Consider the following 14401-nt stretch of genomic DNA (forward strand, 5'->3'; position numbering starts at 1 on the left):
ACCTGAAGGCTGCAGGGGACACCTCAGCCTCGCACTTTTCTGGAGCTGCTGATGAAGGGATCCTTGGTTGGGGGACATTGCTACCCCGGAGTGACAACGCTGTTATCTCAGCCTGAAGGTTCTGGATGGCCTGTTGCTGGGTTTGTAACACGTGTTGAGCCTGCAGCATTGAAGCCGGCGATATCCTGACGCCGGTTCCTGAACTTCCTGTCCTTGCAATTCTGCCCCTGGGGGATGCAAACGAGGGTCGTCTCGGCGGTGGTGCCATGCTGTACTATGGATATGGCTGTAGGTCCTATTTCTTCATTCACTGCGCCATGTTGGGTCTAATGCTAGGCAGGATCAGGAAATGATACTCATCATGGTTTCGTATCTTCATTACAACTGACTCACAGCGGAAGACGGAAGTACAGATAGCTCGTGACAATGACGTCACTTATATGGGCGGCGCTTAGGCGCTGCTAGCAGGTTCATGAGCTAATACATCTTACACATGGGTAAAGAGATTTCATTTAAACTTTGTGGAAAGGTAGATCAGCATGCATAGGTGTTCTTGAAGGGATCTTGTATGTCTGTTCATATGTGTTTCTATCTCAGTTTCCTCAGAATTGAGCAAAGTATTCTACCAAACACATTTCTGGAGAAAGAATCTTGATATACGTATGTATTTCATGTCAGCATGGTCATGGAGAGAAGATGATTGGGGCTTGTTAGCAATACATTCAGAATATTGGTTGATATTAACTGCCCACAGGGATGTGTGGGGCTTGGTAGCAATACATTCAGAATATTGGTTGATATTAACTGCCCACAGGGACTACAGTACAGTTATTATAGTTACAATCTGTACAGACTTTATTTCCTAAACTGTTCTATGTCAATTCCACTAAAAATTTACTAGCTTCTCACAATTATTTACATTTGTAATAAATTTTAGACCATTTTAAAGGCACTTTGATAGAACATCAGTTGTAGCATGCGCCAAAAATATCCCCTCTCCTACCCCATTACAGTTTATAACTAAGGGAGCACACTGAATACTAGTACTTTTTAAGGGCAGAAGACCTCATAATCTTTAAAGAGGTTTAAGTACATTCCACTCAACCACTGAATATGATGACCTTGTTAATAGACGGTAATACTTCCTTAGTTGCCAATGCAGTATCATTGTCCCACTTGTCTGTTTCAGTGCAGTACTGCAGTATTCCAAAATCTGAATTTTTATTGTCCATGAAGAAAAAACTTCTTTGTTGGATAATTAAAAGGCTTTGCATAGGAGTAAAAGCTTTCTTCAGTGGAAAGAATGGATTAAAAAATCTCCCTTCTTTTCTTCTTATGATCCTACATGGAAATCATGTCAGAATAATTTTTGAATTGATAGCTTGTTTACATTCTATTAGAGCTGTTTTATTGTGTAAAGCAGAATTATCAAGCAATTTGCCATGTATTCATTGAAAAATTTTTTGCACTTTATGCATGCAGCTTTAGGGCTTATAAAATGAACTACTGTAATGAGGATTTTAAAAGATGTAGTTAATTGTTGATTAGGCTGTATGTCTTTATACTGTATTTGGAAAAAAAATGTGATATATAGTGGTCAGATGAAATGGGTTGAGTTATCTAACTTTGCATTTCAGGTCTCCAACAATGGCAGGAGGTCTCTTTGCAATTGAGAGAAACTACTTCTGGGAAGTTGGAGGATATGATGAGGGCATGGATGTTTGGGGTGGAGAAAATCTGGAAATGTCTTTCAGAGTAAGTATTACATGCCACATCACAGTTGTCATTCAGTATGTTATTACTAATATTAAGGAGCTGTGCTGTACATATTTTTAAGACTGCACTGTTTTGATAATTTTGATCAGTACACAATGTATTGATTTTTTGTTACAAGACAAAGGAATTATGGGTAAACATTTTATCATTCTGCACAAATGTTATGGTCACTACTGTATGCAGTTGAGTGGGTACTGGAATAATCAGTTGGTTTTGGGAGTTCTTAAGTGTGAATGGTGAGCCAAATGTGGTGAGTGACTTCACATGCCTCCAGAGATCAAGGATCCTGATTGTTCAGTTGCCCTTTGCTTTGACCTTACTTTTCCTCAAGAAAGTCACACAGTTGTGACAGATAATTTTTTCAAGGCTGGCTGGGAACTATGGCAGGTGAGCTTTGGTCCTTGAGGCACAGCCTTTTGATTGAGTTGTTGTTTGCTTTAATTTCTTGGGTCTTTCATCTGATAGGCATTTATGGATTTGTTAGCAGGGAGGTATCTATCTTGTGATGTTCAGGAGTGGTTTTATGTCCAGAAAGAGCCTCAATTAATGGCAGTCCGGTTAGCCTTTGACTCAATCTCTTTCAATTGCTGCATACCCAATCAATAAAACTTTTCAAGAGTGTTAACACAAGAACATCCATTGGACAAAATTCCCAATATACCCTGAGATATCACAGCCAGCAGTAACTCTACTGAGGGGCAGTGCCACAAGACCAAAGCCCATCAGAAAAGACCCTAGCAAGATGCTTCAAGTTTCCAGTCAGCATTGAGAAAATTGTCCAGATTGCAACTTTGAAACCTTTGCAAAACAAAACCAGGCAGTGTATGATGTTTCTCACCGTCTTTTAGTAGCCACCTGCACAAAAGAACCGCCAGAGCTAACTTCTTGATCGAGTGCTTAAGCATAATTGCAACCATGCCATATATGAAGAATGGCAAAACTTGTCTCCATACAATAATAACTGTACTTTGTCTTGTGCATTCTTTGTAATGTTATCAGAAAAAACTCGGAATTTCTTAGCCTTAGCAAAGATTTAACTTGAAATATATGTAGAACAAATACTCACACTGCCATGAGATTCAAAAAGGGAAAAGTTTGGGAAAATTGAAAGGACAAAGTTAATTCATCTGAGGCAGCAATAATAATAATAATAATAGTAATAATAATATACCACAATAATAATAATAATAATAATAATAATTTGCAGTTGGGTTCTTCAACTCGATAAGCTCTCCTATCAAGAGTTGTACTAAACCAAAACAGGAAGAGGGCGCTCTGAGAACTGTGTGCTACTTTTACTTGTATACAAACAGGGAATTCAGGGATTTGCATTAGGTCTTGAGGTCATTATTCAGTCTGCAGTGGTGAGGATAACTTGGAGGAGCTTCCACTGAAGAATTCAGAGTACTAAACTTGGAAATTGTACAGAGCCATGCTCTTTATTAATTTCTCTTCTGTTAAAGCAGCACATTGAAAGTCTTTATAGTTTACTAATTATTTATTAGTATTTACATTTCTTTCTTATAGGTCATTATAAATTGATTATCTAATTCTTGTAAAACAAAATTATAAAAATTATTTGATATAGAAATTATTTAATTTGTTACTTGTCTTATTTGTTTTTAAAGTTATTTAAAAATAGACTTACACTGGTATACTAACAAAGTTACACTGGTATATCAACAAAGTTGAAAGCCAGTTTCATGAAGCTTGCCAGTTCCAGCTTATATTGTAATGTTAGCTGCTGAGAAGTCCTCCATGAAGAGGCACATCAGAAAGTCTAAGACGGAGCATGGGAAATGCAACTACAAATGTTAGAAGTCTGGTGTAAGTGGTGATGATGTATGACAATAAGGCTCAGAAAGTAGACAGAATGAGTGAGGAAAGATTAACATATGTATGAGGGAAAGATGGCTCATCAAAGAGGCTGCACCCACAAGCTGATGTTGCTTCTGTGATAAGTCTTTATGAAACACACAAAGCAGTTGCAAAATGCATGTTTGAAGATGCTCCAAGATCATATTAGATCAGAAAAAGACAGTGGCTTTATTTCTGATAACTGAAATACTGTAGACTTTTTTAAAAAATTTCCATTAGGAGGCCCTTTACATGCTTGTGAATGTGAAATTAAGATGGTATCTATATTGCACCTGAAACTTTCTAAAGTTTGGTAAACTAGCAAAGTATGGTGTCATTTTACTTTTTTACACCTGAAGGTCACAAACGTTTCAGTTGTTAAAAGATGGTTAGTTACACCCAAAGGTTGCAGATGTTCCAATTGTTGAAAGATGGGTCGAGTAATATAATTTTTCTGATTTTTGTATCTTTCCTTTTCATATTATTTATTTCTTGAGTGGTGTTGTATTATCATGAATATTAACAATTTTTTGTCATCTTGTAATCTACTCAGTAATGCTTTTTTGCAGTTGTTATTGATAATTAGCTCAGGTCACTAGGATCAGATGCAGTCTAAGTTGGGGTGAATTGCTTTTTTTAATTGCTATAATATTAAATTATTTATGTTTTCAAGGTTTGGATGTGTGGTGGAACTCTTGAGACCATACCATGCTCCCGTGTTGGACATATTTTCCGCTCCTTCCATCCATATACATTCCCAGGCAATAAAGATACTCATGGACTTAACACTGCCAGATTGGCTGAAACATGGATGGATGGATATAAACGACTCTTCTACCTCTATAGACCTGAGTTGGAGGTATGGTCTGAATTATGTATGACTATACAGTATATCTGTACTGAAATTAATACTGTACTGTAGTTGAAGATTAGTAGCTGAAGGTCAGTTTTCATAATCTTTAGTTCTTTACATCTAACATTAAAGAGTATGTGTCATATAGGCTTCCTTATTTAGTGTGGCTCGAGAGGCACTTCCAGTGGTGACTGAATCAGACTCTTGTAAGAATTTATCTAAACCTACCCGACTCAACTTGGTCATTTTCCAATTGGTCTGCTGTGAATAAGGTGCAAAAGCCAGAATATATTATCATTATTTATGTAATAATTGGTAAAATTTATTATCAAATAGTAAACTTTAATACGAAATCAGTTACAGTATACAGTTGATGGGTGGAAAGGTATTTCAACTAATAATGAAATGAAAATTTATTTTTTTTGTGGTAATTGAGTAGCCTTGAAGAGTATGTAAAAAATGATAGATCCAGTAAACAGATGCTAACTCATCTGTGTCTGTGTAAATATTTATTTTGTACTGAATCTAATCTTTGTTTTTTTTAAGTTTAAGCTCATGGGTACTTCATAACAATGTACAGTAAAGCATTTTCCTAACTAATTTTAATAATCTTTAGTGTATCTGGAATATTGCAGATGATATCAGTATTTTTCAAATGCTTCCATGGTAGAGTTATGAGCAAACTAGAAAATGTAATTATGGCTAACTTTTGTGAGTTCTGCCTTAATTATTGCCAGACATTATGTTGACCACCAAAGTATCCAGAAATAGACACACTTGTTTTAATACAGTACAGTACTTCTAGATGTGTACATCATATGTCACATTGAAAATGGCACTCGTTGATCTTTCAGCATTCTTTTAGCCCCTGTTGCATTTCTCTCTGCTTTTAACCTTTCACCTGTTCTTTTAGCATCTTCCTCCTTTTCTGTCCAATTCCTTTAATACTACTTGTGACCAAATGTGACTAGAAATGTGACTCATTGGTGTTGTTAAGCTAGCTTAGTTGTTATAATTTATATACTGTAAGTAGAGCAATAAGGGAGGAACTAAGACACCACCCTGTGATGTTATTCATTTTGCAAGCTGAATGTAACAGAATGGGTCAAGTCATCCAGAAATTTTATTCCAAACTGTAGGCAATTTTTTCTGATAACTCAATAAACAGTTGGAATGGGTCTTTTTATAAAATTTGCTAAATAATTAAGGACTAGATACTGAATTGGAGCTTGTCATGCACAGGCTTTTGACAATATTTTGAGACTACAGATCATAGTTTTGTATTGTATGTCAGATATATACATGTACTATATTTATGAAGTTAAAGTATAATTATAAAATTTTGTTGTCATGAATTATAGACACATTTTGATGCCTTTCAGCATGCTGAGTATGGTGATGTTAGTGAAAGAAAAGAGCTGAGAAACAGACTTCATTGCAAGAGCTTCAAATGGTACCTTGATAATATTTATCCACAGAAATTTATTCTTGATGAAGAAGTTCTGGCTTATGGACGAGTGAGTACATTCCCATTTATTTTAACCAGTTAAATAGTGTAGAATATGCAATGGAAATGAAAATCAATGATATTATTATGTTGCGATAATGTTACTTTTCATTGCCAATCTGAAATTTCTCAAGTAAAGTACAGTACAGTATTGTGCATGTTTGAAATACTAAAGAACAATTTTCATTGTAGGATATTTAATTGATATCTTATCTTTGTCACATGAAGTATAAAGTTGGTTCCCAAGGAGAGCTTCATCTGCATATTGAGGAGAAGGATTTTTCATTGCTAGAGTATTGCAATCTTGGCATGAGGGTTGCTCAAACTGGAATGGGTTTAAACTCTGGGTTGCACATGGTGGAGGGTTATATTGAATACAATAATATAAATGCCATGATGTAATTTTAAAAGTAAATCTAGATTTGTTAGAGCATGAATATTAGTAGAGCTCCTCTTCACTGTCAGATGTTGGATATGGGACATATTATGGAGAAATGATTGTGAGTATTCTGATAAGCTCAAAGTTGTACAAGAAGTGAGCTTAGGGTAAGTGATGCACAGTAGTGGATTGCTTGACAGCTTCAAGCTTAGCTACTTAGTGTAGACCTAATGTGCCAATACAGTAATCTGAAAAGATTGAACAAATTTTTTCATATGAAAACCAGGTTCTTTAAATTTTGAACTTGTAAAAAATTAACGAAGCAATTTCTTGTGTAGTTTTTCAGAATCAGTTGAAGTCCTTACTAGACTTGTATGGCACACAATTTTTTGTAAGTTTCTCCATGACAGCTTAGTTTTCCTGAGACTCGCTTTTCTGTGTGAGACTTACTACAGTGTGCCAATAGAAGTCAAGAAAATTTTCTAAGCTTCTAGCCTCTATGCATTGATCTGTCAAGGAGATATATTTCTAGTTTCATATCACAGCTGAAGGTATTAGGTTTTCTTTGAAAGTAGCTTTAAAAACAATAGAAAAATTTGATAATCCAAGAAGTTATGTATTCTATATTTAGTTCTTTTGTAGTGCCTGTCCCAAGCCACTGTTATATTAGAATAATGTATGCATTATTTGTTTAGTTGGTAAATTTTAATCATGAATTATGCCTTTAAAATGGTAGTCACTTGTTCTTGTGCTGCTACAACTTTGAAACACTACAGAAATGGCTGTTGACTTCATAAGTTACAGGGTAATTTTCTGTCCATTTATCATGTATATAAATCTGGATTTGTTCTGAAATGGGTTCAAACCTTATTGTTCATGGGTTCAGTAGATAACAGAATTTTTTAGTCATTCTTGTGAATATTTCCCTGCCAGTAGGGGACCTCTTACCCTCTTAATCATTTTATTCTTCTTCATTCAGCATGCAATGAAAATAGAGTGTTAGTTGAAAGTGCCAATTCTTCAATCTTTTTTTACTCCTGCATCATTCAACAGAGTTGGTAATGTGCAGTGATTTCATATTAACAATAAAACCCAGAATGAAGACTAGTGATCTGGATTGTTCTTAGCACTAGTTGTAAATTTTTTTATTTTTACTCTGTAAATTTTACCTCATGGAGGTTTAAACAACATTAGTGTTTGTTAAGTGTATTTACCTTTTTTGAAATTAATTTAGACTTGTCTCATTCTAATAAGATTTATTTGCCCTAATTAGCCTCTTGAGTTATAATACAAGAGGCTGAATTTTGAGCCTCTCAAGTATATGCAAATACAGTAGTAAAATTTCTGGTAACTGTTTTGATGAGCAATGGTCTTCGGAGGGAGAGACTGCTTAATCTAGTATCAGGTCTTTGGAGGGAGAGACTGCTTAATCTAGTAAGAGTTGCAAGTTGGGAACAGATATCTTTGTCCTTCCTTAACGTTTTTACAATTTTTAAAAATTTATGTTGAACTTGGCAACAAAGTCATTAACTGGTGACTATGGGGACTGAGTGGGGAATTCTCCTCATTCACCTTCTGCCATTTGCTACTTTTCCTTTGGCCACTGTGAAGAGTGAACATCTCGCTCTATACTGTTTGTGCTGTTATTGAATACGTGGCTGGATATTTGGATTGTTTCCTTTTCTTTAGTAAGTGCATGTTTTTTCTAACTCTGAGTTGTGGATGAAAAAAAAAATGAGAAATGCAGATGTGAGAGGCATGGGCATCCTTGCGGGTGCTTCATGTTTTTTGTAATGATTCCCACAGTTACTGTTTGCACATATGTAGGGTGGGGAGGCTTTGCCCATTTCTCCCCCACCCCTCTGCAAGGAATACACTAGTTGCTCTCCTCTTCAGTGGGAGAAGCATTTTTTGGCATCATCCGGGAAAGGGAAGGGGCCTCTTTCCTCTCTCCCTTCTCCATTCCTACCCTGCTGCCTCCTGAGAATACTTCCTCCTTATGAGGGTGGTGCTCAAGAGGTGAGAGAGTCTTGCCACTTGGCTTCTTTAGAGGATAACACTGATACTGTGGCTGATGCCCCTTCCCTTCCCACTTCCCCCAGTTGGGCTTCATCCCCAGCACCCACCTTGCCCTCCCAATAAATTGACTCTGATGTCCCAGTAACTAGGAAGACATCATTACTCTGATGTACCAGTTACTAGGAAGGCATCATCACTGGATTACCTGTAAAAGATTGGCTTACACTGAACATCCCTGGTAGTCTTTCTTTTGCTGCTTTCCTGGAACCTGGCTAATGAGAAGTTTCTCCTGCTCCTGCTACTGCTGCTACTTCTTCAGCTTTCATGAAGGACAAGAATCTATCTGCGGTGGTCGACCTCCTGGTTGTTGTTTCAACGACAGTGTCTCCACTTCCAGCCTCGACCGCCACTTCAGCATTGAAGAATGGAAAAACTTGAGATAGGAAAGGGAAGAAGTGTTCCCAACATTCTTCCTTATCCTCTTCCTCCTCCTCCTCCCCATCATTTGTTTCCCCTCCTGTAAGAGGAAGAAGAAGGGTGCTCGTGGTCACCTGCACAGTGATTGTCCAGTCTCTAGCAAGGCAGGTATGAACCACCCTGTAGCACCCCTCCATGGGGGTGCGGCTAATGCCATGGCTGTCAGTGCACTTCACATAGTGCACTGTAGGCATTACTTACGGTCTTTTGCAGCATTTCTTCAGCCCCTACCTGAAACCCCTTTCATTTCCCTTACTGTACCTTTATTCATATTATCTGTCTTTCATATTACTTTCCACCCCCTCCTAACAATTGTTTCAACATTATTTTCAGTGTCGAATGACCTCATAGGGCCCAGCACTTGGCCGTTGGCCTAAATTTTATATTCCAGTTCCAAACCCCTCGTAAGCAAGATGACTGCTCTTAACTCTTCCTTTTGTTGTTTTTTTGGATTACCTGTGGCAGAGTCAGTGCATCCAACTTGCTCTGTGCGTGCTCAGTCTCAGGACTGAGTGTGCTCAGGCCAGCTCTTCCCTCCATATCACACAAGCACAGGTAATGGGATGATCCAGGACTATCTTCTCGCTCAGTGTATGCAAAGTCTCTAGGGACAGGTCTCCTCTGAGTTTCTCCACCTCTCGTGTGTGTGCTCAGGAGGTGCACATGCAATGCAGTGTGCCTGCCCGCTCCCCTGCACTTTCCACTAGCTTGGTCTCTACCAAGCACTGTACAGGGAAGGTGCTAGATCAACAGATTTCAGATCTTGAACATGTTCAGGTGGTCTCTTGGTACATCTCCTGAGAGAAGTTTTAAGCAAACACCATACAATCAAGAAGCCTAGGGAGCAGAAGCAAGATACATCTTCCTCTATTGTGGGGAGGGTCCAGCTCATGCTCTTGGAGATCTTATGGGTCTGGTTGGTCTCATTTCTCCAGTATCTTAACATGCTGAGCTAGAGCAGCATTTTAAAGATATTTCACTCATTCATTCCTATCATAATCTCGAGGAGGCTTCCTTGGCTCCACTCCTGGCCAGTCTCATTAATTGAGCTCACCCTGAGGTGCATTTCCAAACTGAGGCAGTTGGTCAAGTGGCCTTGATCCCAGCTTGCTCATGGTGTTTTGGGCCAAGTGAACACTGATCTGAAAGTTAGGGAGTTTCTTATTGTTTAGCTGCTTAAGCAAGTGCCTCCCCCTCCCCCACTGCCCATGTGCCAGAGGAGATATATAATGGAGGATGCAGAGAATACTACTCTTACATTGGACTTGTCAGTCTGCTGGCTGAAGAATGACCTCCCTTGGAGATACTCTGCTGAGATGGTGCATCCTTTTTTGCCTCTCGAGGTCAGTGCCACGGAGTCTGTCACCATGATGTCTTTCCAGGCCACTTCATAGCTTGACCTTTGATTGAACATGTTAGCAGACTTCATTGTGACAGGAGTCTTGTCCCAGGACAAGAGGGCAAAGCATCAGAAGTGACTAGACTCACCTTCTTCCCTTTCTTTTCCGTCTCGGAGCAGCATCTAGGCTGCAGTATCTGCTGAATTTGGACCAGATACAGGTATCTGTACTTTGAGCACCCAATGTTTTTACAGGCATTCCCTGGTTATTGATGGGGGTTCTGTCCTGACGCGGTGATGGTAAGAGAAAATTGCCGATTTTCGTTGCTAGGAAAGCGCCAAAAAACCGGATCACCGATAACCGAGCCTGCCAATAACCAGGGACTGCCTGTATAAGGTTCTAAAGTGCCTTTCCCTCCACCCTCCCTTCTAACAAAAGGGGAGGTGTGTTAGAGCCAGATTTTGAACTCAGAAGGAACTGCCTTCACACTTACATTTTCTTAAAGGAGATTTCAGTCCCTGAATGCCTTTCTTGACTTTAGTGAGTCCTTTCCTTAGGTCATATTCACTTATGCCCAGGGCCCTACTGGTCTATCATCCCAAATGCTAGACAGTCATTGCATCCCTTGCTTGTATACACACCTTGGAGTATGAGAATTCTTGGTAGTATTAAACCACAGTCATCAGAAATGACCTCCAACCTAAAAAGTAAGTCTTCTGCATATGCATAAAAGGTGATGGTATGTATTTCCATAGGAACAATAAATTTTTGGAAAGTAAAATGTATTTTTACTAGGCATACAAACCAGATCCTTTTATCAAAATCTAGTTTCAAACCACCCTGCTTTGTCCCTGTGGCCCAAGGAAACAGTGGCCAGTGGCAGAAGGATGGTGAATGGAAATTCCCTATTCATCCCCCCATAACCACCATTTACAACTTTGTAACAAGCACAGTGACCATTCCAGCTTGTCTAAGTATACTCCTATATAAAAGGCTCTGGTTTGTATACCTAGGAGAAATATAGAGAACTTTAATAAAATTTATTGTAGTATTAAGCTTACTCAATATTTGTAAGCCTTGAATTATACATAGTATAGGGCATAAATTTTATATGTTATTAATTTGATGTTAGTTTTACTGTACAAAACACTGTTAGTGGATTTGAATATAGAATTTACACCAAAGCCCAAGCACTGGGACCTGTGAGTAAAAAAGCCACAATAATATAATTGATAAATTGTATTTTTTTAAGATACAAAAATATACAAAAAAGGGGATAAAAACAAGGGGATAAAAAAAAATACAATTCATCAGTTATATTATTGTGGCTTTTTTACTCATTATTTTCGATCACAATATAGTGATGATCCATAGACTGGGACCTATGTGGCCATTCAGCATTGGAAAGCATTTTTGTGTGATCGCTTCTATCTTTTTCATAACTGTATGCTATATAAAATTTACTGCTTTCTCTTTGTTTATATAGGTATAATGCAATTATCTTCTGAAAATGAAGCAGCATTGTTTCTATATAATGAATGGTTTAAAACTTATCCCTTGAGTAGTTTTTTTTACATAAATTATGCTACCTGTTTCACCTGTTCGAAAGAACAAAATTTCACTCCTTTTTTGTTAATAGTTGAGGAAAACACTTCTTATGACTATAGCAATCTCTCTCCGGCCGGCTAATGAAGAGTTAGAGGAATTTATTTCTGGTGATAGAAATTAATTTCTCGCTATAATCTGGTTCGGATTCCACAATAAGCTGTAGGTCCCGTAGCTAAGTAACCAGCTGGTTCTTTGCCACATTAAATAAGTCTAATCCTTCGGGCCAGCCATAGGAGACCTGTTAATCAGCTCAGTGGTCTGGTAAAACTTAAGGTATACTTATTTTTTCTAGGTAGACAGGTGGGAAAGCAGGTGGTGAAAATTTGAAGTACAGTAATGGGTTGAGGTGCCACTTTTAACTATTGAATATTGCAACTATAAAATATTTAATTTTCACTTCTGCTGATTTGCTTGGGATTTCTGCATAAATTTGACTTAAAAATTCCTTAAAGAAATGCCACTGACACTTGCTGCTTGTTGTGCTATGTAGCAGTATACTGTAGTACTGTAATAAAGATAAAATTCCATTTTATCATTCTTTTTCATCACTTTTATTAAACTATACATTAAGTGATCAGTTCATTTGTATGGAATATTGTTTAGCTACTGCTGATTCCAGCTGCATTTAGATAGTTATTGCATGAATTTTGGCTCATCAATGTTATCTTGCATGCATACATAAATCTTCAGCCTTATTTCTCCTTGGTCTGCACTCATGATGGAATCTTATTATCATATTAGACAGTGTCATGCATATACTGGTACATATTTCAGAGGGGTCTCTATTTCACTAATGGAAAATAGCATAATGGTAATCATGTTAGCTGAAATTTATTTTTTCAATATTAAGTACATCAAGAATTCAAAGGATATTTACTCAATAGATATTTACCCAACAATAAGGTTCCTTATTTGATTTCCATCTTGTTAAATATATTTGTTACCATAAATGAATTGACTGACATCCATGACTGTACAGTGACTTAACAACCTCTGAGTTACTCTTCAAGCAGTTAACCTCATGTATTGCTTGTTGTGATGTATGATATTCATTTTATGCCATGTAATTTGCTTATTGTTTGCATTATAAAAAACTTGTGGCAGCTCTTTCCTCACTATGCACTAAGCAATTATATTTCGTACATATCAAAAATACTCATATCTGAGGACCTATACCTCATAAAGATATATTTTATCCATATCTTTATTTCTGCTCCCTTCCTTAAAATTTATTGCTAAAAAAATCTTAATTAAAACATATCTTTTCAAGTTACACAAGCATTAGAAAATTTTTTCAGCATATTAAGGGTGTGGATTAAAATTTTGTCCTAAGTTTTACTTTTGAATATACAGTACATTATTTTGCAAAGACTCACACAAAACTAATTTTATGACTAGTTCTTTGAACTGCATGTTTTTATGTTTGTTTACTTGGTTACTGTATGTGTAGTGTTGATACCAAATAATGACAGTGATAATATACACAGAGTAGTAAACGTACTATCTGAAGAATAGTGAGTGCTAGTTTTAAAATATTTTCTCCCTTCTAGTCAGGTGGCTATTGACAGTTCACTGTGAAACCCTGAATATTGTCACTGTTGTTAAGGTTGTATACTGTACTGTGTCTTTGTACATATTTTCCATTACATTTGCTTGAAATATTCCACATTGTTTATTACTTTACATTGTACTTACTGAATTCTCAGTACTGTATTCTCTGGATCTGAAAACTAACAGGACAAGTAGCTCTAAATGAACTTTCCCAGTTTCAGAAAAAAAAATTGCTGCTGTGGGTTTTATGGCAATTTTTGATTTACAAGAATTAAATGCATTATAATTGAATCAAATTGCTAAAAGTTATTTGAATAAAGAAAAATTCCGGAGAGTAATATTGGCAGTAGAACTCGTATAATTTGTCAGTTCTGCATCAGAATGTAGAAGATTTTCAAAAATTTTTGTAAAATTTTTCATTGCATAATGACAAAACATTAAAAGCTGTTAATCCCTTTTCACTTAATCATGTTAATCAGTTATGCTTATTGTGATTTACATATGAACAACAGTAATAATGTTGTGTAGCCTACATTATGACAGTACTGAGATCTTCTTTGCCCGTCTAATTACAGCAATAATTTTGAAGATGTTAATGAACATACTGGTAGTTCTGACAAATTATGGGTTTTTTTTTACTGAACATCATTAAATGAACTGATGCATTGTAAGTACAATACTTGAAAGCTTATCCTCAGTTTTGTTGTTATACAGATAGTTGTTTTTGTGTTTGTCTCAGTATATATATGTATGTGATGTGCATTGCTTTTGCAAGTTTTGTTTGTCCTGTGTATGAACTTGCTTCTTTACCTTTTTGACATGACTGTCTTGACCTAACCCTTGACTTTTGACTTGCAATGACTCAAACAGGTACGAAACATTGGTTCGAACATATGTATTGATATCTTAGAGCGGGAAGACTTGGATAACAACGAATACAACCTTGGCCTTTACTCATGTGAGCATGCTCCTCTTCGCAATGAGGTGAGTTTTTTTACCTAGTGAAAAATAGCTGTCTACACTGGATATCCGTA

The 14401-nt window shown here is 36.9% G+C and overlaps 1 protein-coding gene across 4 annotated transcripts in view; it reads left to right on the plus strand.

Annotated features, from left to right (window-relative positions):
* LOC136848632 (probable N-acetylgalactosaminyltransferase 9) overlaps nt 1–14401 on the plus strand; it is a 328259-nt gene that overhangs the window by 279271 nt on the left and 34587 nt on the right. For 2 of the 4 annotated variants that reach the window (XM_067121031.1, XM_067121034.1), the window contains exons 6-9: nt 1638–1755; nt 4307–4492; nt 5869–6003; nt 14238–14351. In XM_067121031.1, the coding sequence (XP_066977132.1) occupies nt 1638–1755; nt 4307–4492; nt 5869–6003; nt 14238–14351 (553 nt within the window). The remainder of the gene's footprint in view (nt 1–1637; nt 1756–4306; nt 4493–5868; nt 6004–14237; nt 14352–14401) is intronic. The other 2 variants (XM_067121032.1, XM_067121033.1) reach the window with 1 other exon arrangement.

Source organism: Macrobrachium rosenbergii, chromosome 19 (genome assembly GCF_040412425.1).
Source record: "Macrobrachium rosenbergii isolate ZJJX-2024 chromosome 19, ASM4041242v1, whole genome shotgun sequence".
Taxonomy (NCBI): domain Eukaryota; kingdom Metazoa; phylum Arthropoda; class Malacostraca; order Decapoda; family Palaemonidae; genus Macrobrachium; species Macrobrachium rosenbergii.